At 41.4% G+C, this 25,178-nt stretch overlaps 1 protein-coding gene and 1 long non-coding RNA gene across 15 annotated transcripts in view; one reads left to right on the forward strand and one right to left on the reverse strand.

Moving 5' to 3' along the window:
- Zfp385d (zinc finger protein 385D) overlaps positions 1 to 19,288 on the reverse strand; it is a 383,190-nt gene extending 363,902 nt beyond the window's left edge. For 3 of the 14 annotated variants that reach the window (XM_087585513.1, XM_087585522.1, XM_087585516.1), the window contains exon 1: positions 18,992 to 19,259. In XM_087585513.1, the coding sequence (XP_087441639.1) occupies positions 18,992 to 19,013 (22 nt within the window). In that variant the 5' untranslated portion in view covers positions 19,014 to 19,259. 14 annotated transcript variants of the gene reach the window in all.
- A 77-nt stretch (positions 19,289 to 19,365) lies between these two features.
- LOC148000804 (uncharacterized) lies at positions 19,366 to 21,075 on the forward strand. Its single transcript, XR_015638208.1, has 2 exons — positions 19,366 to 19,578; positions 20,903 to 21,075. It is a non-coding gene; the product is annotated as an uncharacterized LOC148000804 (long non-coding RNA).
- The last annotated feature ends 4,103 nt before the right edge of the window (positions 21,076 to 25,178 follow it).

A 25,178-nucleotide genomic window follows, 5' to 3' on the forward strand; every position in this document is an offset into this window, starting at 1 on the left:
CTACTCCTAGGCATAGACCCAAAAGATACTCCAACATACATGCTCCACTATGTTCATAGCAGCCTTATTTATAATAACCAGAAGCTGGAAATGATCCAAATGCCCATCAACAAAAGAATGGATTCAGAAAATGTGGTAAATCTACACAATGGTGTGCTATTCAGCTATTAAAATCAATGACTTCATGAAATTCATAGACAAATGGACGGAACTAGAAAATATCATCCTGACTGAGGTAACCCAATAACAAACAAACAAAAGTCACATGGCATGTACTCACTGATAAGTGGATATTAGTCCAAAAGCTTGAATTACCCAAGATACAATCCACAGACCACATGAAGCTCAAGAAGAAAGATGACCGAAGTGTGTATGCTCCAGTCCTTCTTAAAAGGTGGAACAAAAATATTCCTAGGAGGAGCTAATATTTGGAGCAGAGACTGAAGGAATGGCCATTCAGAGCCTGCCCTACCTGGGGGTCCAGCTGATATATATTTATACATACACAGCCACATAACTAGACAATATTGATTTAGCCACGAGGTGCATGCTGACAGGACCCTGATGCAGCTGTCTCCTGAGAGGCTGAGCCAGAGCATGACAAATACAGAGGCGAATGCTAGCAGCAAACCACTGAGCTGAGAACGGGGTCCCTATTCGAAGAATTAGAGAAAGGATTGAAGGAGCTAAAGAGTCTTGCAACTCCATAAGAACAACAATACCAACCAACCAGAGCTCCCAGGGACTAAACCACTTCCCAAAGACTGTACATGGACAGACACATGGCTCCAGCTGCTTATGTAGCAGAGGATGGCCTTGTGCACCAATGGGAGGAGAGGGCCTTGGTCCTGACAAGGCTGGACCACCCAGTGTAGGGGAATGTCAGAGTGGGGAGGCAGGAAGGGAGGGAGGTTGGGGAGGGGGAACACCCTTATAGAAGAAGGGGAGGGAATGTGAGTAAGGGCTTATGGACTGGAAACCAGGAAAGGGAATAACATTTTAAATATAAATTAAAATTTCCAATTAAAAAAAAGAAAAGAAAAAATTTTACACTTTCAAAAGTTTAAAGAGTTTTTAAGGATTCAAGGATTCATAGAAGTTTCTTCATAGCCAAATATAGATATTTAAAAGTAGCTTAAGATTCTACTTTCTTGTCTATTGTAATTGAGATGCTGGCCTGTTTTCTGCAAGGCCGTTTCAGAATATCACCAGCTATTACTACAGTAAATAAGGCTGACAAAAGCCAAAACTCTCCACCTCTTACTTGATAAGTGGACATCAAAATATGGGGTTGCCAGGCCCTTCCTCCATTGCACTTGTACTTAATAAGGAGTCTGATCCTGCCTTGCCTCTCATTGTTCTCTAGTGTAACACACCATGCAGTATGGGCTCATCCCAGAACCCCCCACTGCAAAGTTGTATGCTGCTTGGAGCTGCCCACATACTAGTCATAACAGAAAACAAAAAGCCATCTCTCCTAGTTCTCACATATCACATATCATCAGACACGACTACTCAATAAATGGCTAACATTTGACAGGAGGCCAGTGAGCTGGCTTTCCTGTGCAAACACTGAGAAAGCTATCCATGGTCACTTAATACCAGCCAAATGATCAAGAAAAAGAACCACAAGTCCTTACTGAGACGCTTCATGTCTGTGTGATTATGTGCATGGTGTAGGGAAGTGGAGGATAATCATAGTTGGCATCATTCCGCACAATTATTAAGAATCAAGTGTCCTTTGCTAGGTTTGGCAAAGGGGAGGGAATGGGTTAAAAGCTTCTTTTCCTACTCTCTTGTTTTCCTTAGTGGAAACAGTGGTGGAGGCAGGCGCTGCCTTGTCTGGCTGCCTTTTGTTTTAAGGATATTGATTGTTAACACAATGACTGGGCAGGACATGGAAGGCATCATCATTAGCTGCGGCCACCTCATCACTTGTAACAGAGCTCAGAGAGGCACTAATGGATACACAAGGTCGACAGGAACACTGTCGGCCAGTGCACAATGTACGAGGGTGGCAGAGTTTTGGCCAGGCCTTTCTATCTCTCCATGGCAAACAAAACACATTAGTATTGATGATTAGGGTCCACAAAATGTACGGTGGACCAGGAACTGTATCACACAACCTTGCACACCATGCTGTGGTCAGTAGATTACTTAGAAGCAGCCATGTCTATACATAGATGATGTGGGAAAGAAGATAGATGGCTGCCTGCAATGTTTTATAGAGTTTCTTTGCAGTCCAGGGGAGCAGTGCTGACTAATGTTTATGAGTAAGTGGTCATGGTCACTGCCAACACTTAGTGACTGTCCACATCATGATAGTGATGTTTTAATGCTTTCCACATGCTATTTAATTTAATCCTTATGATTACTGAGAATTTTCTTTTTTAATAATATTTTATTTACTCTTTGAAAATGTTATACAGTGTTTCTTTGATCATATTCATCTACCAGTCCCTCTCTCCAATGCCTCCTAGAGTCCTCCTTCCTATCACCCTCAAATCTTGATGCCCTATTAATCCTCTTCCTCAGTATACTTAGACTTTCCTATCGGTGGGGAACCATGTACTGAGTGAGGCATGGGCAACCTACCAGAAGCTACAACCGCAAAGGAAAATGACTCTCTCTCCCTTAGCTCCATCAACTGCAGAAGATCCCTACCAAAGCAGTGGACTTGTAAGGCCCTCCCACATTAATATGGGAAATTTGACTGGCTTGACCTCGTGCTAGAAACTACAGGTTCTGTGAGTTGATGTGAGTCACGACCATGTCAGGTCCAGAATTCTGCATTTTACGACTCCCTTCCTCATCTGTCAGCTCTTACATTTTCTCTGCCCACTCTTCCTTAATGTCCTCTGAACCTAGCTGTGTAAGAACTCATATAATTATTTCTCATTCGTGATTCAAAAAGAAGGAATCTGCAGCTTGGTGGGACTGAAGTACTTCCCTAACTTCTTGCTACTTTTCGGCACTAAAGATCAGGTAAAAATCCCATTGATTGGTCAGTTCATCCCCATATGCATGAAGCATTTACAATTTGGCACCAAAACTTTCGGGTCCCAAGATTCCAAAATCTCAAGTCAAATAGATAATTGTAGTTTCATTTCTGTTGCTCTGATTAAAATACTCTGGCAAAAAGCAACTTAAGAGATAAAGGAATTTATTTCAACTTACTATTTTATGTAACAACAATTCATTATTATCAGAGAAGTCAAGGCAGGAACTTAAGTATCTAGCCATATGACATCCACAATCAAAAACAGAGAGGAATTAGTGCATGCCTATTCCTTTGTTTTCTCGCTTGTGCTCAGCTTAATTTGACTTTTCACTTTTGTACAGTTCAGACCTTCTGTTTAGGGAGTTGTGTTGGCCCACAGTGGGCTAGGTTTTTCCATATTTATTAACTTAAGGTAACCTCCTACAGTCACACCCGTAAGCCATCTCATTGCAGACAGTCCCTGACTGAGACTCTCTTCCCAGGTAATTTTCAATTGTTTCAAGTTGATGATTAACGTTACTCATCATAGTTGTTAACTCTGTGACTCCAACAGAAACCACTCAAAACCTTGCACCAGGAATCAGAAAGTAGGAATTCAGCAACACGATCATTTTAAATCCTGACTACTCAAAAAACAATGGGTGAGAAGACCAGAAGTATCCTCATCGCATGAGAATGTGTTAGAGGAAGAACCCTGCCCCCTGGGAGAGGGGCAAGGTCAGATATCATGAATGGATCAGTAATTGAACATGATCTTCATGAGTTTTGTATATTCAACTGTGAGAAGTGTTGTGCTAAAATTCTGTCCAGAGCTATGCTATCAAATATAATGCAAGTTTCTATAAGAGGTGCCAAGTAAAAGGAATGAGTTCTTATCCTTAGGAAACTTCCACTCAAAGATCTAAGTGTGGGTACTACAGAACATAGTGTAAGAAGGTCCACACATCTTACTCTCAGATGAACCATGAGTTCTGAGGCTCTGCTTGGGGTCCTGACCCTGCCATCTGCTGCTTGGATAATCTGGTACAAAGTGGAAAATCCTACGTCCTCTGGAGGCTCTTTATTAGATGACTAAATTTACCCATCTGAGGTAATCATTTCTGGCTCTCCTATGGAATCCACTGAAGGTTTTTATGAGAAAAGGCAGTTGATTACATCTGTAACCATAGAATTGTGTTTTCCTTAGACTGTGGTCAAGTTCTGCTATTTCTACCATTTCAAATACACCTTGTGTAGTCTTGCATATATCCAGGATTTACATCCTCTGATCTTCTAAATGATGCTGATCATATGCCAGTGTCATCCCTGACTGTACCTCCACTCTCAATGCCCAGTACCAATGAGTTTCCATCAAATTCCTCTTCCTGAGAACCTGTGAGCAGGGCCAATCACCTGTCAGCTTCAAGGAGCTTCACAAAGAAATGCCAAAATCTTCTTAAGGAGGCAAATGACCCAAGAGGCCCACATCTTGATCTTCTCCCTGAACTGTCTTTCTTTATTGGGGACTTTAAAAGAAGGAGAAATCTGACCCCATTACAAAAAAAAGTTCATTTAAAGATCAGAATTTAGGACTACCAATAACTTTTTAAATAAAGAAAAATAATAATTTTAAAGCAACCTACCTTCTAATACACGTTTTAACTGATAAATTTTCCTTAGGACTGAATCCTAAAATGCTCCAAAGACTTCTAAATCACAGTTTGCCTTTCTCGGGGCACTAATTCTGGCACATATTAGTGCCTTCCATATTATTCACAGCAAATGAAATATTTCCCAGCAGTTAACAGGACACAAGGGAGTTAAGATGGGAGCTGTCATAGGGCTTCAAAAGGCTTAAAGGGTGATCCCAATCTCCAGCCAGGAAAAGTCCCTGTATAGCAGGGGTAAGGTGGACATGAAGTCCCATCATGACATGAGAAGCTACTGGCAATCTGACAGCTTCTAGGAGAGGGAGTGATATTTCCTTTAATGATGTGACCCCTGGTATGGTAACACACACCACACAGGATAGCAAGGGACACTCCCAAGACTAGTTAGGCAACTCGAACTAAACTCTATGAGAAAAGAATCAAAAATAAAGGAAGGAAAGAAGCATTTCAACCTTGGGTGGGGAACACTGGGAGAATAGAAAGGATGGTCAGTGTTGTCCTCTTACATTTCTCCCCATCACAGTGGCTTTATAATCATGATCTCATCCAGACTCAAAGTCTATACTTCCTAATGCCATCATATTGAGGTCAGGGATTCAACATACACATTTGGGTGCGGCATAAACATAAATTCTATTATATCTCTTCATGCCTTCTGGGTAGTATTGATTGTTTCTGATTAATTTTTATATAAATGACAAAACAGAACAAATATAATTATGAATCATATTCATTCTCTTCTACACAGTTGTGATTCTAAAGTCAGAGCAAGATACTTCTCCCGTCCAAACTTTGCTTCATTTCTTTAGTTGTTAGTGAGAATATTTTTTCCAAAATATTACAAATAGCTGTAATAATCCACAACACCCCATACTCTGCTAGAAAGAGCACTGAGTACATCTCAGAAGGTCTGAACTCAGTTTTGAGTCTGGCTTTTAACTAGGAGTGAAGTCTTGAGAAGGAAGTGTCAATCACTAGAAGCTCACACTCCTCATCTATAAAACAGACAAACAAAAAGCAACCAAACAGAACAGGAATAATTGCACTTTGTCTGCCTCCTAAAATGGGTCATTTTAATGCTAAAATGACACAACAGCATAATGTTTTGAAAAGCAAATTGCTATACATATGTGAGAGATCATGTTTATCAAAGGACATTTACGTTTATTACTTCATTTTTATCCTTAGAGCAATCTGCCACCAGTACCTTTCCTCTTCTGCAAAATGCATAAAAATTAAAAAAAAAATAACAGGCAAAGAAAAATGCTGCAAAAATCTTGCAAACTCTTGTCAAAATTCACGCTCCTTTTTCTCCTAACAAAACAATAGCTTCAGACCTGGTGACATTCCTGCCACTCTGAGATATTGGGTTACAGGTGCTTTTTCTGCCCATGTCCCAATGACAAAATACCTTTGCAGTTAGGCGAAGACCAGCAGCACTGTACCATGAAACTCATGGAAATTCTAATCTGATCATCTTATGTAATGATTTTATGTTCTCTTTAGAGATGTTTGACTGTAAATCTTAATATTATATAGAATTCTCTTTCTATTGTTCCCATTTCAAAGTCCTGTGACAACGAAAGCAACACAAATGAAAAGGACGTGTGATTCTACTATATTTATCTTATAGTCCAATGTCAAAGGACTAGTGTACACATTGATGGTAAAATATAAAAAGCACATACACACACACACAACGACAATTAAATAATAGATGTCCGGAGTGTGAGTGAAAAAAAGTAGAAAGGGACATGGGAGGTGTCAAAGAAAAGAACAGGGATCAAAGAAAAGAACAGGAATTGGGAAAATAATGGTACAAACCCCCAAATAACAAAAGTACAATAAAATAAAAAAATGCTAAAGAGATGACTCAGAGGTTACGAGTGCTTGTCACCTTTGCAGAGCACCTGACTGTCCCCACCCCACATGTCCAGAGGCTTACAATTTACCACTTCCTCTTTCTTCAGGGAATCAGACACCTGCATCCTCAGATGTCGCCTCTTCTCCCAAATGCCCAAAAATTAAAAATAAAATAAATCTAAGAATAAATAAGATAAATGACAGCATCTTACATTTTGGAAGCAAGAAGGACTATTTCTTCTCTACACAAAGTCCAAACTTTCACAGAAGTGCTAGTCACTGAGTTAGGAGTTATGGCTCAAGTGCTTGCTCAATCCGGATCAATCAACACAGAATTCTGAGTGCTCTACAATGAGCTGAGGTTCTACAGTCATCAGCCATTCAAACCTCTCACTCCACCAACCCGCCTGCATCCTCTCATCCTATATCCCTTGGCCGGCCCAATGCTTTGGGGCCCACAGTACATCCTTGGTCGCCATTTATGATACCACGTGGTAATGCTGTTGATTTATTCCTTTTCTGACTTTGACCATGCAACTTTTCTTCTCTCTCACCTTACAGGAACATGATATTGTGAGTGGGCCATAGAAGAAACCAATACTTGGGTCAGGAGATGGGGCTGACTGTCTTAGTTCCTACAAATGTATTGGAGACTCTATCCAGGGTAACTTTTACATCCTATTTTTCTGTATTAAAGGCTGTGCCACCCTGGAGTTCATACACAAGGAAGGCTGGCTGACTCCCAACTGCCTTGTAACAATTTAAATGTTGTGACAGAGAGAAACATCTTGCTATTTCCAACCCTAGTAATTTCGTTCAAGCATGATCTCAGCCACTTTAAGTTTTGATATTTCTAGCCATCTCTTAGGTGGTATTTTCTCTTAATGCCACCAATCATTTGAAAAATTATGCTGCAAAACTAATCTGTGTGGGAAATGATACACATTGGTTTTCTTACCGACAGACAGGCAAGGACTATGACTTCTGCTGCTTTATGTCATGTTTTTCATAGTGTAATACAAGTGGAAACATCCCCTTCTCAAGGTCAAGGAAGAAATGAGTCTCTGCTTATACAAGCATTCTGGTTTCTTAAGCAGGGGAAACCTGAAGAATTAGCTTTATGACTTGATGTCTTAAGACTTATGATGCACCCAATAATTGTTCAAGTTAAAAAACAGCTAAGCTAAAAATGTATGCGAAATCTACGACATTAATCAGTACTTAAGTGTAATTGTTCAAATGATGCAAAAAGATTAAGTAACGTACAAAAGCTGAGGATGAGGAATAATATTGGGGTATCTATATAACAAAACACACACACACACACACACACACACACACACACACACACACACACACACACCTTTTCTTATCCGAAGAGGTCTCAGTAAAAAGCTGCATCCCCATCTTCTAAAAAGGAAGTTAGAAACCACTAATTTAAATTTTTCATTTGCTTCTTCAGAACAATTTGCCACCCACAAAAGGGTAACTTTGTAAGTCCTCATTATCTCATGAATTTGGAGATTTATCCCTTAAATAAACTCATCTCATTTCCATATAATTATAGCCACTGAGAAGGGCCTTTAAGAAAAAGGCAGGAGGCAAAAGCACAGATTATAAGGCTATGTTGAAAAATCTGTATTAACTGTTACAATACCCAAATTTGGCTTTGTAAACTGAAAACTTCAAATGAATTCAGAGGAAACCAGCTTTAGGGAAAAAGTGTTTGAAGGTCCCTTAGGTTTAGGTCCCTTTAAAGGACCCTTCCTGCATGTGTCAGTCACAGTCCCCATTCCTATTGTTGCCTGGTATGCCATTGTGATCCATTTGTAATAAAACTTGACAGTATAAATTTAACATCCAAAGAGAGGAACTTGGATGCATGACTTCGTAAATTATTCTCTGTCCTTACTGGTTCAGGGACTATAGAAATTTCTATGGAGGAAACAGAAATCTCCTTTCTCATAATGGATGGTTTATTGCAAATGAAGAGTTGGGGGCACAGAAAGAGGGGGATGTTTCTTTGTGCTGCCTGCTGCTTTCTTCTCATCTCTTCCTCACTGCACAACTGCCTTTCTGACACAGTCTCAGAGATGAGAAATCATAGTTAAACCATTGCCCAAGATGCAAACACTGAAGTGAGCTCTTCTTAAATAGCCTAGGGAAAACAGCCCTTCCAGATACATAGAACATATATATCTATTAACAAGGAAGAGAAAAGAATCTTCTCTTTAGACATTTGCTGTTTGTTGTATTAAAACTTACTTGTGATGGATGCATTTTTGCATATAACTGGCACACCATAAAGTTTCCTTTTTCTTTTTTCCTATCCTTAGTCATATAAAGGACACAGCCAAACCGCAATTAACATCAAGCTGAACTTTAACAGCTCAGTCATACTTTCTAAAACTTGCTTGCCCTTTTCTCTGGGTTTAATTATTATACTATTAATAGTAACATTTGCAGTCAGTGCTAACATTTGTCTCTCGGTTCTGCCTATTTTTTTCCAGGTAGATCATTTTCTTTTTTAGGAGTATTATCAAGGAGTAGGCCTCAACCACTTTTAGACGGCCTTTTTGTCATATATGGAAGGCTCAGGTCTAGAAGCACTGATGTGAGGCCATACAGAATTCCTGAGCACAACCAAGCTCCTCATGTCCCTCCTGGCATCTCCAGACAACACATCACACCTTTGTGGCCAACGGAGGACATTCATGTGGTTGCTATGCCCACTGTCAATGAAGACCCTTCAACATGAAAAGAAAGAGGAGATGGGAAGGGGAAAGATGCAGACTTATGGTGCCCAGAGCTAGAGACAGTGACTTATAGTACAACCTTTGGCTGGGCAGTGGGTGGCCACAGCAATGCATTCAAGCAAGAAATCTGTCCTTCATACCAGACACTCTTCAGCCCCACTGGGACCTGGCACCTAGCCTATTGTACTGACAACCACCCATAACCTCTATTTCTGGGTCTGAAGAGAAGTCTCCTAGGTGCCTGGCTTTCAGTAGTGAATAAATTATTAATGGCTATTAATCCATGGCACATATAATTTTTAACTTTGTATAATCTTTATGGGGGCACGAAGGTTAATTTCATCATCTTTGCCATTTTCCCTTTACTTCTACAGCATATCCCACTGACTGCACTGCTGACTGGGATTTTCCCTTTCCTTTCTCCTTTGTGTTTTGCACATTTAACGACAATAATGAATGTAAAATTGGTAGAGTGACAGGTGCGCCCACAGTTTGAATGACAAACTCAAATCACTAAATAGCAACTGCAGACAAACAATTACTGAAAATCCCACATTAAAATCTCAATAGAGAGACATGCCTGGGAAACCAGAGGAGACTACTCTCTGCCCACATTTCTAACTCTAGAGGAAAATGCCTAGCGCCATCTGGGCCCCCTGTGCGCAGGGACACAGGACAAGGAGGGGCAGGCCCTTGAGGTTTCTGCCCTCACTGAGAGCTGAAACAGAGCCAAAAAGAGCAACTTCAGGCCCGAGACCAGAAGTAAGACCAACTTTTCTACTCCAAGTGACCTGCCTGGTGGACTCAGGACACATGTAAACAGGAACGGCTGAAATACAGTGAACAAAAAAGACTACACGACTAAAAGCAGAACACTCTGTTCCCATAACTGGCTGAAAGAAAACAGGAAAACAGGTCTACAGCACTCCTGACACACAGGCCTATAAGATGGTCAAGCCACTATCAGAAATAGCAGAACACGGTAACACCAGAGACAACCTGATGGTGAGAGGCAAGCACAGGAACCCAAGGAACAGAAAGCAAGACTATATGGCATCACAGAGCCCAATTCTCCCACCAAAGCAAACACTGAATATCCAAACACACCAGAAAACCAAGATCTAGATTTAAAATCACATTTGATCATGATGATGGAGGACTTGAAGAAAGACATAAAGAACTCCCTTACAGAAATGCAGGAAAATACAAGTAAACAAGTAAAAGCCCTTAGAGAGGAAACACAAAAATCCCTGAAAGAATTACAGGAAAACACAAACAGGTGAAGGAATTGAAAATGGAAATAGAAACAATAAAGAAAGCACAAAGGGAGAGAAACAAACAAACAAACAAACAAACAAACAAAAAACACAAAGGGAGACAACCCTGGATATAGAAAACCAAAGGAAGAGACAAAGAGCTATAAATACAAGCATTACCAACAGAATACAAGAGATAGAAGATAGAATTTCAGAAGCAGAAGATTCCATAGAAATCATTGACACAACTGTCAAAGATAATGTAAAACGGAAAAAGTTACAGGCCCAAAATGTACAGAAAAACCAGGATACAATGAGAAGATCAAACCTAAGGAAAGTAAGTATAGAAGAGAGTGAAGACTCCCAACTCAAAGGACCAGTAAATATCTTCAACAGAATCATAGAAGAAAACTTCCCTAACCTAAAGAAAGAGATGCCCATGAACATACAAGAAGCCTACAGAACTCCAAATAGATTGGACCAGAAAAGAAACTCCTCCCATCACATAATAGTCAAAACACCAAACGCACAAAACAAAGAAAGAATATTAAAAGCAGTAAGGGAAAAAGGTCAAGTAACATATAAAGGCAGACCTATCAGAATTACAACAGACTTCTCACCAGAGACTATGAAAACCAGAAGATCTAGGACAGATTTCATACAGACCCTGAGAGAACACAAATGCCTTCCCAGGTTACTGTATCCAGCAAAATTCTCAATTAACATAGATGGAGAAACCAAGATATTCCTTGACAAAACCAAATTTACACAATATCTTTCTACAAATCCAGCACTACAAAGGATAATAAATGGTAAAGCCCAACACAAGAAGGCAAGTTACACCCTAGAAAAAGCAAGAAAGTAATTGTGTTGCAACAAAACAAAGAGAAGACAAGCACACAAACATAATCTTACCTCCAAATATGAAGATAACAGGAAGCAACAATCACTATTCCTTAATATCTCTCAAATTCATGGACTCAATTACCCAATAAAAAGACAAAGATTAACAAACTGGATATGTAATGAGCAAAATACGTAATTTTGCTGCCTACAGGAAACAAACCTCAGAGTCAAAGACAGACACTACCTCAGAGTAAAAGGCTGGAAAACAACTTTCCAAGCAAATGGTCTGAAGAAGCAAGCTGGAGTACCCATTATAATATCAAATAAAATCGATTTTCAACCAAAAGTCATCAAAAAAGATAACGAAGGACACTTCATAGTCATCAAAGGAAAAATCTACCAAGATGAACTCTCAATCCTAAATATCTATTCTCCAAATACAAGGGCACCTATGTACATAAAAGAAACCTTACTAAAGCTCAAAGCACACATTCCATCCCACACAATTAGAGTAGGAGATTTCAACACCCCACTCTCATCAATGGACAGATCATGTAAAAGAAATGAAACAGAGACATAGACAGAATAAGAGAAGTTATGAACCAAATGGACTTAAATGATATTATAGAACATTCTATCTTAAAACAAAAGGATATACCTTCTTCTTACCAACTCAGGGCACTTGTCTGCAATTGACCATATACTGGATCACAAAACAGGCTTCAACAGATACAGAAAGATAGAAATAATTCCATGAGTCCTATCAGACCACCATGGGCTAAAGCTGGTCTTCAACAACAACAAGGAAAGAACGCCCACATATACATGGAAGTTGAACAATGCTTTACTCAATGATAACCTGGTCAAGGAAGAAATAAAGAAAGAAATTAAAGACTTCTTAGAATTTAATGAAAATGAAGGTACAACATACCCAAACTTATGGGACACAATGAAAGCTGTGCTAAGAGGAAAACTCATATCTCTGAATGCCTGCAGAAAGAAACAGGAAAGAGCATATATCAGCAGCTTGACAGCACACCTAAAAGCTCTAGAACAAAAAGAAGCAAATACACCCAGGAGGAGTAGAAGGCAGGAAATAATCAAACTCAGAGCTGAAATCAACCAAGTAGAAACAAAAAGGACCATAGAAAGAATCAACAGAACCCAAAGTTGGTTCTTTGAGAAAATCAACAAGATAAATAAACCCTTAGCCAGACTAACGAGAGGACACAGAGAGTGTGTCCAAATTAACAAAATCAGAAATGAAAAGGGAGACATAACTACAGAATCAGAGGAAATTCAAAAAAATCATCAGATCCTACTACAAAAGTCTATATTCAACAAAACTTGAAAATCTGCAGGAAATGGACAATTTCCTAGACAGATACCAGGTATCGAAGTTAAATCAGGTACAGATAAACCATTTAAACAACCCCATAACTCCTAACGAAATAGAAGCAGTCAGTATAAGTCTCCCAACCCAAAAGAGCCCAGGTCCAGATGGGTTCAGTGCAGAATTCTATCAGACCTTCATAGAAGACCTCATACCAATACTATCCAAACTATTCCACAAAATTGAAACAGAGTGCTACCGAATTCCTTCTATGAAGCCATAATTACTCTTATACATAAACCACACAGAGACCCAACAAAGAAAGAGAACTCCAGACCAATTTCCCTTATGAATATCTATGCAAAAATACTCAATATAATTCTTGAAGACCTAATCCAAGAACACCTCAAAACAATCATCCATCATGATCGAGTAGGCTTCATCCCAGGTATGCAGGGATGGTTTAATATACGGAAAACCATCAACATAATCCACTATATAAACAAACTGAAAGGTAAAAACCACATGATCATTTCATTATATGCTGAGAAAGCATTTGATGAAATTCAACACCCCTTCATGATAAAAGTCCTGGAAAGAACAGGAATTCAACATACCTAAACATAGTAAAAGCCATATACAGCGAACCAGTAGCTAACATTAAACTAAATGGAGAGAAACTTGAAGCAATTCCACTAAAATCAGACAAGACTGCCTACTCTCTCCCTATTTATTCAATATAGTTCTTGAAGACCAAGCCATAGCAATCAGACAACAAAAGGCGAGCAAAGCATACAGATTGGAAAGGAACAAGTCAAAATATCACTATTTGCAGATGATATGATAGTATATTTAAGTGATCCCCAAAGTACCACCAGAGAACTACTAAACCTGATAAACACCTTCAGCAAAGTGGCTGGGTATAAAATTAACTCAAACAAATAAGTAGCCTTCCTCTACACAAAAGAGAAACAAGCTGAGAAAGAAATTAAGGAAACAACACCCTTCATAATAATACCAAATAATATAAAATACCTCTGTGTGACTTTAACCAACCAAGTGAAAGATCTCTATGATAAGAACTTCAAGCCTCTGAAGAAAGAAATTGAAGAAGGTCTCAGAAGATGGAAAGATTTCCCATGCTCATGGATTGGCAGGATTAATATAGTAAAAATGGCCATTTTACCAAAAATGATTTACAGATTCAATGCAATCCTCATCAAAATTCCAATCCAATTCTCCATAGAGTTAGACAAAACAATTTAAAAATTCATCTGGAATAACCAGAAACCCAGGATAGCTAAAACTATCCTCAACAATAAAAGGACTTCTAGGGGAATCACTATCCCTGAAGCAGTATTACAGCACAATAGTGATAAAAAACTGTATAGTATTGGTACAGAGACACGCAAATAGACCAGTGGAATAGAATTGAAGACCCAGAAATGAACCCACACATCTATGGTCACTTGATTTTTGATGAAGGAGCCAAAACTATCCAATGGAAAAAAGATAGCATTTTCAGCAAATGGTGCTGGTTCAACTGGAGGTCAGCATGTAGAAGAATGCAGATCGATCCATGCTTATCACCCTGTACAAAGCTTAAGTCCAAGTGGATCAAGGACCTCCACATCAAACCAGATACACTCAAATTAATAAAAAAAAAGTGAGAAAGCATCTCGAACACATGGGCACTGGAGAAAATTTCTTGAACAAAACACCAATGGCTTATGCTCTAAGATCAAGAATCGACAAATGGGATCTCATAAAGCTACAAAGCTTCTGTAAGGCAAAGGACACTGTGGTTTGGACAAAACGGCAACCAACAGATTGGGAAAAGATCTTTACCAATCCTACAACTGATAGAGGGCTTATATCCAAAATGTAAAAAGAACTCATCAAGTTATACTGCTGGGAGACGAATAACCCTATTAAAAATGGGGTTCAGATCTAAACAAAGAATTCACAGCTGAGGAATACAGAATGGCCATGAAGCATCTAAAGAAATGTTCAACATCCTTAGTCATCAGGGAAATGCAAATCAAAATAACCCTGAGATTCCACCTCACACAAGTGAGAATGGCTAAGAGCAAAAACTCCGGTGACAGCAGATGCTGGCGAGGATGCGGAGAAAGAGGAACACTCCTCCATTGTTGGTGGGATTGCAGACTGGTACAACCACTCTGGAAATCAGTCTGCAGGTTCCTCAGAAAATTGGACATTGTACTACCTGAGGACCCAGCTATACCTCTCTTGGGCATATACCCAAAAGATGCCCAAACATATAACAAAGACACATGCTCCACTATGTTCATAGCAGCCTTATTTATAATTGCCAGAAGCTGGAAATATCCCAGATGCCCTTCAACAGAGGAATGGATACAGAAAATGTGGTACATCTACACAATGGAATATTACTCAGGTATCAAAAACAATGATTTTATGAAATTCATAGGCAAATGGAATGAACTAGAAAATATCATCCTGAGTGAGGTAATCCAATCTCAGAATAACACACATGGTATGCACTCATTGGTAAGTGGATATTAGCCCAAATGCTAGATGCACAGAATACTCGAAACTCAAGACGGATGATCAAAATGTGAATGCTTCACTCCTTCTTTAAAAGGGGAACAAGAATACCCTTGGCAGGGAAGAGAGAGGCAAAGATTAAAACAGAGACTGAAGGAACACCCATTCAGAGCCTGCCCCACATGTGGCCCATACATATACAGCCATCCAATTAGACAAGATGGATGAAGCAAAGAAGTGCAGACCGACAGGAGCCGGATGTAGATCTCTCCTGAGAGACACAGCCAGAATACAGCAAATACAGAGGCGAATGCCAGCAGCAAACCACTGAACTGAGAACGGGACCCCCGTTGAAGGAATTAGAGAAAGAACTGGAAGAGCTTGAAGGGGCTCGAGACCCCATATGTACAACAATGCCAAGCAACCAGAGCTTCCAGGGACTAAGCCACTACCTAAAGACTATACGTGGACTGACCCTGGACTCTGACCTCATAAGTAGCAATGAATAGCCTAGTAAGAGCACCAGTGGAAGGGGAAGCCCTGGGTCCTGCTAAGACTGAACCCCCAGTGAACTAGATTGTTGGGGGGAGGGCGGCAATGGGGGGAGGATGGGGAGGAGAATACCCATATAGAAGGGGAGGGGGAGAGGCTAGGGGGATGTTGGCCTCAAAACCAGGAAAGGGAATAACATTTAAATGTAAATAAGAAATACCAAATTTAATAAAGATGGAAAAAAATCTCAATAGGATATGAAAGTACGGCTCTAGTTCTTTTTTTTTTTTTTGGAGCTGGGGACCGAACCCAGGGCCTTGCGCTTCCTAGGCAAGCGTTCTACCACTGAGCTAAATCCCCAACAGGGCTCTAGTTCTTAAGAGTCTTTAGTACCATAGGTATGGCAGAATAGATTCAGAGGGGCCTGTGTTAAGAACTGGAAATCTCATACATACAGCTTACCCATTTACATACACACTCAAGTCATGCCAGCTGACCTTGCACAAGTCCAGCTACTTAGTGCCCCAAGGGAAGGAAGCTTAAAGCAGGCAGTTTCAGCCAGCCTTGTCAGGAAAGACTCTGCATTTGAATGGGGTAACACCTTGCAAATCAGGTTATGTGTGTGAGAAGGGACCTATTCACTTGTCTCCCAATTCACTTCTCCACATAGCTTCACCATACTCTTAGTTGTCCTACTGGGACCCTGCTTATCCCATTGCCACTAGTGATCATAAAAGCCCAAGAATGAAGATCTGTTGTCCTTTTGCCCCTATTGGTCTTGGCTTGATAAATCATTAACAGCTCAAAAATGATGAAAATAATAAAGCGTCAATAAATTTGCAATTGAAGCATTGCTTTTGTTTTTGTTTGTTTCTTTTTTTTTCCTTTAGAACAGTGTTTCTCTGCATAGCCCTAGCTGTCCTGAAACTCACTCTGTAGACTAGGCTGGCCTTCAACTCAGAGATCTACCTGCCTCTGACTCCAGAGTGCTGAGATTAAAGGCATGAGCCACCGCCATCTGACTCTGAAAGCATTGTTTTTAAGAAGCTATCTGAAATAGAAATATTTTAGATCTATGTACATATGCACACAAACATACACACATGTACATGTGCAGGCACACACACATTAGTCTGCTATGACACTGAAAGATGCCTAGGTTTTTCTCATTTTATTCACATATGTATGTATGTGTATGTTGTTGTTATTATTATTATTATTATTATTATTGCTGCTGTTGTTGTTATTTTTTATTTGCCCTAGCTCTAGAGTGACAGGTGATTTTTCAAGACGCAGTTTGGCTTCTGCTGTTTAGCAAGTTCAGTGAGGGGCTGCATAACATAAATTGTCAAAACCTAACATTTTTGATATACACACTACTTCCTTTTAAGAATGTAAAAAACGTTTGTCACACTGGAATAATGGTGGGGCTGATGGTAAGACAAAGCTATGTTCACATCCTTGAGGGCAACTTGTAGTTGTCAAAAGTGTAGTTTAAGCTGGAGTAAGTGGGACATTCATGCTATTAAAAGCTTACAGGAAACTAATTGCCTGTAGAGCTGTCCCTTACAAAACAACTGGGTTAGCACACAGTTAACAACACGAGCTAGTTCAGTGACAGTGAGCTAGTCAGTCACCATATGCAGCTCAGCACAGCATGGGCAGCCTCTTACCTGGACTTTGAGACCCTTCCTGCTTCTCTGATTGGTTCTACTTCAAAATCCTACCAGGCATTTTTATACAACCCCCAAAGCTAAACTAAAATCATAATAGTCTTATATTTCCCTGAATTTCATTATAGAAGCTGAAATTTAATTATGCTAAAAAGACACATTATCTTCACAAGTTTCTCCATTTTTCAAAAATCACACACATGCTGTTCTATTCATTCTTAATAAATAAGCATGCCCCTTATAACTGCCCACGGGAAAAGTGCTCCTTAAGTCTGGATCCTGCTTGAATTGGGATACGGAATGGGGATCCTTTCTTTTAAATCAATTCTGGTTATTTTAGGAATTCTTTTCTAAAATGACACCAATTATAGGGCAATCAAAGCTGCTGTCAAGACAACTAAAGGCATTAAGGTTTTTGTTTTGAAACTCAGGTTCCTTGAACACTTTCTCAAATGTTCCAAAAGGCTCTAAAAAAGAAACAAGACAAGGCAAAGCAAATATCATACAGAGGAATCCATGCCCAAAAAACTAATAGTGCCCAGCCACACGAATCTAAATTTAACTTGAAGGAAGACTATTAATTTCATACTTAAAGCAAAACCCCAAGTCCCCCATTGTGTCTGCGGCATACAATAGTACCCTCAGCCCCACTCCAGTTGCTCCCACAAACCTTTTGATATCAGATGCCCCGCTCCAGTTGCTCCCACAAACCTTTTAATATCAGATAGATGCTGTTAAACGATGATGACACCGGCTGGGACTTACAGAATGAAAACATAACTCCAGGGAGGAGGAAAGGCTCCTCCTAATTCTTTGGTCTCTTCTCAGAAGTGAATGTCTCTGCCTTTTCTCAGATGAAAGCTTGCAGCCAGCGTTGCACTGCGAAGGTACAACTCAGCTCCTAGGCTGCTCACAGTGCTCAGCTCAGAGCCCACATCTAAGCCTCTACAAGCTTTTTGCAAAGGCAGGTAGCTCAGCTGAAAGCCTCAGGGAACGCTCCTCCGCAGCCCCAAACTAAACCGCACGCACACATACTTATCAGCCTCATGAACTCGGAAGGTTTAAAGGAATAAGCATTTGGTGCTATCCTCGTTTAGCCTGAAGTAACACCGGGCGGGGAAGGACTGCTCGCACAATGTTTCCCTGCCTCTTAAATAGGAAAAATCCCAATGCTTGAGAAGACATTCATGTTTACTAAGCTCCCAGGGCATCAGTCCTGTGGGAACTTTGCCTCGCATTCCATTAAGTTAGTCCATGACTTCCCACGCTTCACCACATCTCCTTCACCTAGCTAAATAAACCAACTTCGTGCCAAGTCAAAGCAAAGTTTAATCACCCCACCTCTTCTTTTCCAATTTCATCCGTGCACAGTTGATTACCATCCCCAAAGGTAGCACAAAGAGAGCTTTTAACTCCGCACTATCAGGTCTGCCAGTTGCCCGCTGGAGGTTCCTTTGGTGTAATATATTCTAACAGTTTGAAGATTTTTTTTTTATTTTTTTTAAGCGTTTGCTTGCACGATGGAGAGCCGCCGGACAATCTGCCCCCCCTCCCCCAGCCCAAAATTGCGTCATCAGAGTGAACACTCACCAAAATACATTATTTTTCTCATTAATCAACCAGCTGGAACCCCACTGTGGCGTCTTCAGCCTCCGCTCGCACGCAGAGTTGGCACGCCGAGCAGAGCCGTGGCATGCTAAGGTCAGTGTGAATGTTTCCAGCTTGACGCTTGACAAGCAGAGGCGCGGAGCGTGCCTCCTCCGGGGCGGGCTGGGCGAGCAAAGCTGAACAGGCTTCTGCCTACGATTCCCTGCGGCTGGAGCGTGTGCTCTGGCCGCGCGCGCCACTGCCCATCCTTACTGTAACTCGACTCCTCCTTGCTATGTCCTTGCCGCTCTTGTGACATCAGGACTTCCTGGGAGTACTACGAACACAACCCCCCACCGCATTCCAGCCCCTCTCCTAGTAACCACCGGAGGTTATCTGTGGATGGCCTGCCGGCACCTACCAAGGCTCTGGGAAGCTTGTAGGAGCCCAGAGACCTGGCCATGGGCGGAGTGAGATGCATAGAGGCTGGCTTAAAGGAAAGGGTCTCCTGTGCATCAGAAGCCACGTAGAGGAAATTTACCCAAGATGAGGGGTGTGAACCTGGCTCTGGCGAATTCTGCTATGAACGTGTAATTAGACACACTTTTATCTCGCCCCTCCTGAGGGTACTATCACTCTCATCAAAATTAAGCTGGAGAGGATTTTGAGTGGGCGTGCTTTCGGCTCTGAGCCTGAGGGCTGGAAGTCAGGGTACTCTGACTACGGAAGTGTGATACCATCAACAACAACAACAAAAAAATCTGTTTTTTTAATACCTTGTTTTCCGGTTTAGATTGATAGATGGAAACATATGATAAAAGTCCCCTCCTATTGAGGCACACCACAATTACACACCCACCTGCCCTTGCCCCTTAGCAGATAGCGGAAATACATTGGGGCAGAAATGGTATTTGACTGTCTAAAGGGAAAGACATTACAATGGAAACGACCAAAATTAGATCATAATTTAAGACTCATCACCAATATTGAGTACGTACACACTAAATTTGAGATGAACAGCCAAGACAGCCAAGAACCGTAGAACCTAGCAAATTCTCTGTGTCTTCCAAAAGTGTAATGAATTGCAGTGCTTAGTGTACACAGAAAAGAATGTTAGAAAGAAATCCTTCAAAGCAAGTGATTACTGTGTAAATGCTCAGGGTGAAAACCCACTAGCCAGCTCCCTTCCCCAACTGTTGGATCCTGTTTACTCTCTGGGTTATTTGAACCTAAAATTCATTTCTCAAATGAGGAAACAGTACAGTTTTTTTTTAATGCAGCCTCAGGAGGTGGTGTGTGTGTGTGTGTGTGTGTGTGTGTGTGTGTGTGTGTGGTGTGTGTGTGTGTGTGTGTGTGTGGTGTGTGTGGTGTGTGTGGTATGTGATGTGTGTGGTGTGTGTGTATGTAGGTGTGTGTGTGTGTGTGGTGTGTGTGTGTGTGTGTGTGGTGTGTGTGTGTGGTGTATGTGTGTGTGTGGTGTATGTGTGTGTGTGGTGTGTGTGTGGTGTGTGTGTGTGTGGTGTGTGTGTGTGTGGTGTGTGTGTGTGTGGTGTGTGTGTGTGTGGTGTGTGTGTGTGTGGGTGTGTGTGTGTGTGGTGTGTGTGTATGTATGTGTGTGTGGTGTGTGTGTGTGTGGTGTGTGTGTATGTATGTGTGTGTGGTGTGTGTGTGTGGTGTGTGTGTGGTGTGTGTGTGTGTGGTGTGTGTGTGTGTGTGTGGTGTGTGTGTGTGGTGTGTGTGTGTGTGTGTGGTATGTGTGTGGTGTGTGTGTGGTGTGTGTGTGGTATGTGTGTGTGTGTGTGGTATGTGTGTGTGTGTGTGTGTGTGTGTGCTTTAAATCTGAGCTTTTGTAAACCATGTCAGCCAATAGCAACACAGTATGATATTAAAGTGTTGAATGGTGTTTCCTTTCAGAATTCTGTATCTGGTGAATACTCTGTACATTGAAGCTAGAGAGCAGAGGACCTCATCTTGACATCTTTCTTTGCAGTCTTGTATACGCCTAACCTGTTCCCTCTCCCTGAGTGGAGTGCTTTCACATTGAAATAAAAAGAACTAGGTGAATAAATAATCAAGAACAAATCAGATCCACAGTGTTTCTTTTTTTTTTTTTTTTTTTTTTTTTTTTTTTTTTTTGGTTCTTTTTTTCGGAGCTGGGGACCGAACCCAGGGCCTTGCGCTTCCTAGGTAAGTGCTCTACCACTGAGCTAAATCCCCAGCCCCCACAGTGTTTCTTAAAAAAGCTACTCCTCTTTCTCCCCTTCTTCTAGCTTATTTCTTCCCATTCCTACCCCTCCTTCTCTGTCCCCTCCCCTCTTCCTGTCATTTGTTAGCTGTTTGAGACAGGCTCTGTAGCCTGGGATGGCCTTGAATTTGTGATGTCCCACTTAGCTCTAAGAGTTCCGGGATCATAGGCCAAGAGCACACTGTGCAGCTACCTCTGTCCTTGTAGAAATACCATTCATTTAAAGGCATTGGAGGAGGAAAGCTTAAATATCACATTTACGATTTTACAACTTCTTCAGTTTAAAAATGAAAACTATTTTGCAGGCCAACACAGAGGACAAGTGGTTGGCCAGCCCTTCCTTGAGACAAGAGAAAGGTCTGCAGCAGAGCTTATGCAAGCAACTCATCAGCTGTCGGCTCTGGCTAGAGGGCGCTGCCGTTCACTGTTAAAGGTTTGGGTCCACTTCAGTCTTATAGATGGAAGATGATAGCATGGACAGTGCGGTTAAGAAAGATAAATGGTGCTTGTTCAGCTAGAGGTCAGCATGCAGAAGAATGCAGATCGATCCATGCTTATCACCCTGTACAAAGTGTAAATCCAAGTGGATCAAGGACCTCCACATCAAACCAGATACACTCAAACTAATAGAAGAAAAAGTGGGGAAGAGTCTTGAACACAGGGGAACTGGAGAAAATTTCCTGAACAAAACACCAAGGGCTTATGCTCTAAGATCAAGAATTAACAAATGGGACCTCATAAAGCTGCAAAGCTTCTGTAGGGCAAAAGACACTGTCATTAGGACAAAATGGCAAGCAACAGATTGGGAAAAGATCTTTACCAATCCTACAACAGACAGAGGGCTTATATCCAAAATATACAAAGAACTCACAAAGTTAGACTCCAGAGAGCCAAATAACCCTGTTAAAAATGGGGTACAGAGCTAAACAAAACATTCTCAGCTGAGGATTATTGAATGGTCGAAAAGCACCTAAAGAAATATTCAACATCTTTAGTCATCAGGGAAATGCAAATCAAAACAACCCAGAGATTCCACCTCACGCCAGTCAGAATGGCTAAGATAAAAAACTCGGGACAGCAGATGCTGCCGAGGATGTGGAGAAAGAGGAACACTCCACCATTGTTGGTGGGATTGCAAACTGACACAACCCCTCTGGAAATCAGTCTGGAGGTTCCTCAGAAAATTGGTCATTGCACTACCTGAAGACCCAGCTCTACCTCTCCTGGGCATATACCCAAAAGATGCTCCAACATACAACAAAGACACATGCTCCACTCTGTTCATAGAAGCACTATTTATAGTTGCCAGAAGCTGGAAAGAAATGAGATGCCCTTCAACAGAAGAATGGATTCAAAAAATGTGCAACACCTACACAATGAAGTACTACTCAGCTTTCAAAAACAATGGCTTCATGAAATTCAGAGGCAAATGGAATGAACTAGAAAATATCATCCTGAGTGAGGTAACCCAATCACAGAAAAACACACTTGGTATATACTCATTGAGAAGTGGCTATTAGCCCAAAGGTAGAAATATCCAAGATGCTCAAGAAGAAGGATGACCAAAATGTGGATGTTCCCACTCCTTCTTAAAAGGGGAAAATATCTATTGGAGGGGATATGGAAGCAAAGTTTAGCGCAGCAACTAAAGGAATGGCCATTCAGAGCCTGCCCCGCATGTGGCCCATGCAGCCCATATATATACACCCACCAAAACTAGATTAGATTGATGAAGCTAAAAAATGCATGCTGAAAGGGACTGGATATAGATCTCTCCTGAGAGACACATCCAGAGCATGTCCAATACAGAGGTCAAAAGCAAACCACTGAACTGAGAACAGGACCCCCTGTGGGGGAATCGGAGGAAGGATTGAAAGAGCTGAAGGAGCTTGCAACCCCATAAGAGCAACAATGCCAACCAACCAGAGCTTCCGGGAACTAAACCACTACTGAAAGACTATACATGGACTGACCCAGGGCTCTAACTGCATATGTAGCAGAGAATAGACTTGTTGGGGCACCAGTGGAAGGGGAAACCCTTGGTCCTGCCAAGGTTAGACCCCCAGTGCATGGAGATGTCAGGGTGGAGGTGGGTAAGGGGAAAGGATGGGGGGAACACCCATATGGGGGAGGGGGAGAAGAAGGGGGACTTACGGACAGGAAACCTGGAAAGGACATAACATTTGAAATGTAAGTAAAGAAATATATCTAATAAAAATTTTTAAAAAGCTTAACAAAAATATATATAAAGTACTACTCGGCTATTAAAACCAATGACTTCATGAAATTCCCAGGCAAATGGATGGAACTAGAAAATATCATCCTGAATGAGGTAACCCCGACACAAAAGAATGGTATGCAGTCACTGATAAGTGTATATTAGCCCAAAAGCTCACAACCCACAGACCATATGGAGCTTAAGAGGAAGGAAGATCAGGGTATGGATGCTTTAGTCCAGCATGGGGTGGGGGGATGATCAAGAGAGGCAGAGGGAGGGGTACCTGGAAGGGAAAGAGGAGGGGGAGGAAATAAAGGTGACAGTATCAGGTTTCGGAGGGGATGGGAGAAAGGTATAGATGGTCAAGGAATCAGAAATATGTAGCAGTGGGGGATGAAGAACTGGGGATAGCCACTTGAGGGTCCCAGGACCCAGTGAGGATGACTTTAGCCGAAATGCCCAATGAATGGGAAATAGAACCTGTAGAGACCACCTCCAGTTGATAGACACAGCCCCCGTAGAGGGATGGAGCCACCCACCCATCTCAAATTTTTAACCCAGAAATGTCCATTTCCAAAGAAAGAACAGGAACATAAAATGGAGCAGAGACAGAAAGAAGGGCCATCCGAGGAATGTTCCACCTGGTAATATATCCTGTCTTCAGAGCCCAAACCCAACACTGTTGCTGTTGCCAAGAGGTAATTGCTGACAGGAACCTGGTGTGGCTGTTCTTTGGGAGGTTTGGGGAGCAACTGACCAATGCAGATGAGGATGCTTGGAACCAACCATCAAACTGAGCTCAGGAACCCTGGTGGGGGAGCTGGCAGAAGGACACTGGAGGAGCAGAGGGGGATTGCAATCCCATAGGAAGAACAACTTAGGCTGGCCAGACCACCAAGTGCTCCTAGGGACTAGACCACGAACCAAGGAGCCTACAGGCAGGGATCCATGACTCCAGATACATATGTAGCAGAGGATGGCCTTGTCTAACATCAATGAGAGAGAAGGCCCGTGGTACTGTGGAGCTTTGATGCCCCACTGCAGGGGGATGCTGGACTGGCAGGGCAGGAGATGGTCGATGAGTGGGAAGATGTGGGATGGGGGTTTGTGATGGGGTAACAAGGAAGTGGTATATCGTTCGAGATGTAAACGAATGGAATAACTGATTTTTAAAAAGGGGAAAAAAGAAAGATATAAAGTGCCAAAATCCACCACTGATGACACCCTTGCCTTTGTCTGGCATTTTAGAGTTACTTGTAAACCAACATTTTTATTAGTGACAAGATTAAATATAGAAAGTGAATGTCATCTTTGTCACAAATAAAACACGTTCTCCTATTAAAGAGCTTTGCCCTTCCTACTTGTATGTGGAACGTGGATCCTTCAACAGGTTTTCTTACTCCCACACACCCACTATCTGTACTGGCTCAGTAAGGTCTTCCCCAGGAGTAGCTATCCGATGTTCCAGAAACAAGTATAACTACATGACCATGAATTTACAGGTTCAGCACATTTTAGTCATGGAATATGCCAAGATCTGTCTGGTTTACAGAGGGTTATATGCCAAAAAGCAGAGGTAGCTATTCAAAAGGTACAGTATCCAGAGGGCAGCTCCTTTCTATCTATGCAATGCAACAATGCCCAAGCAAGTAAAGAAGGTTTTTTCTTTGTTTAAAGGTGTCTGCTTCCTCTCTCTTAATAAGGATTATCTAGACTATCAAGGCCTG

This window comes from Rattus norvegicus, chromosome 15, assembly GCF_021556685.1.
Source record: "Rattus norvegicus strain SHRSP/BbbUtx chromosome 15, alternate assembly SHRSP_T2T, whole genome shotgun sequence".
NCBI classification, from domain to species: domain Eukaryota; kingdom Metazoa; phylum Chordata; class Mammalia; order Rodentia; family Muridae; genus Rattus; species Rattus norvegicus.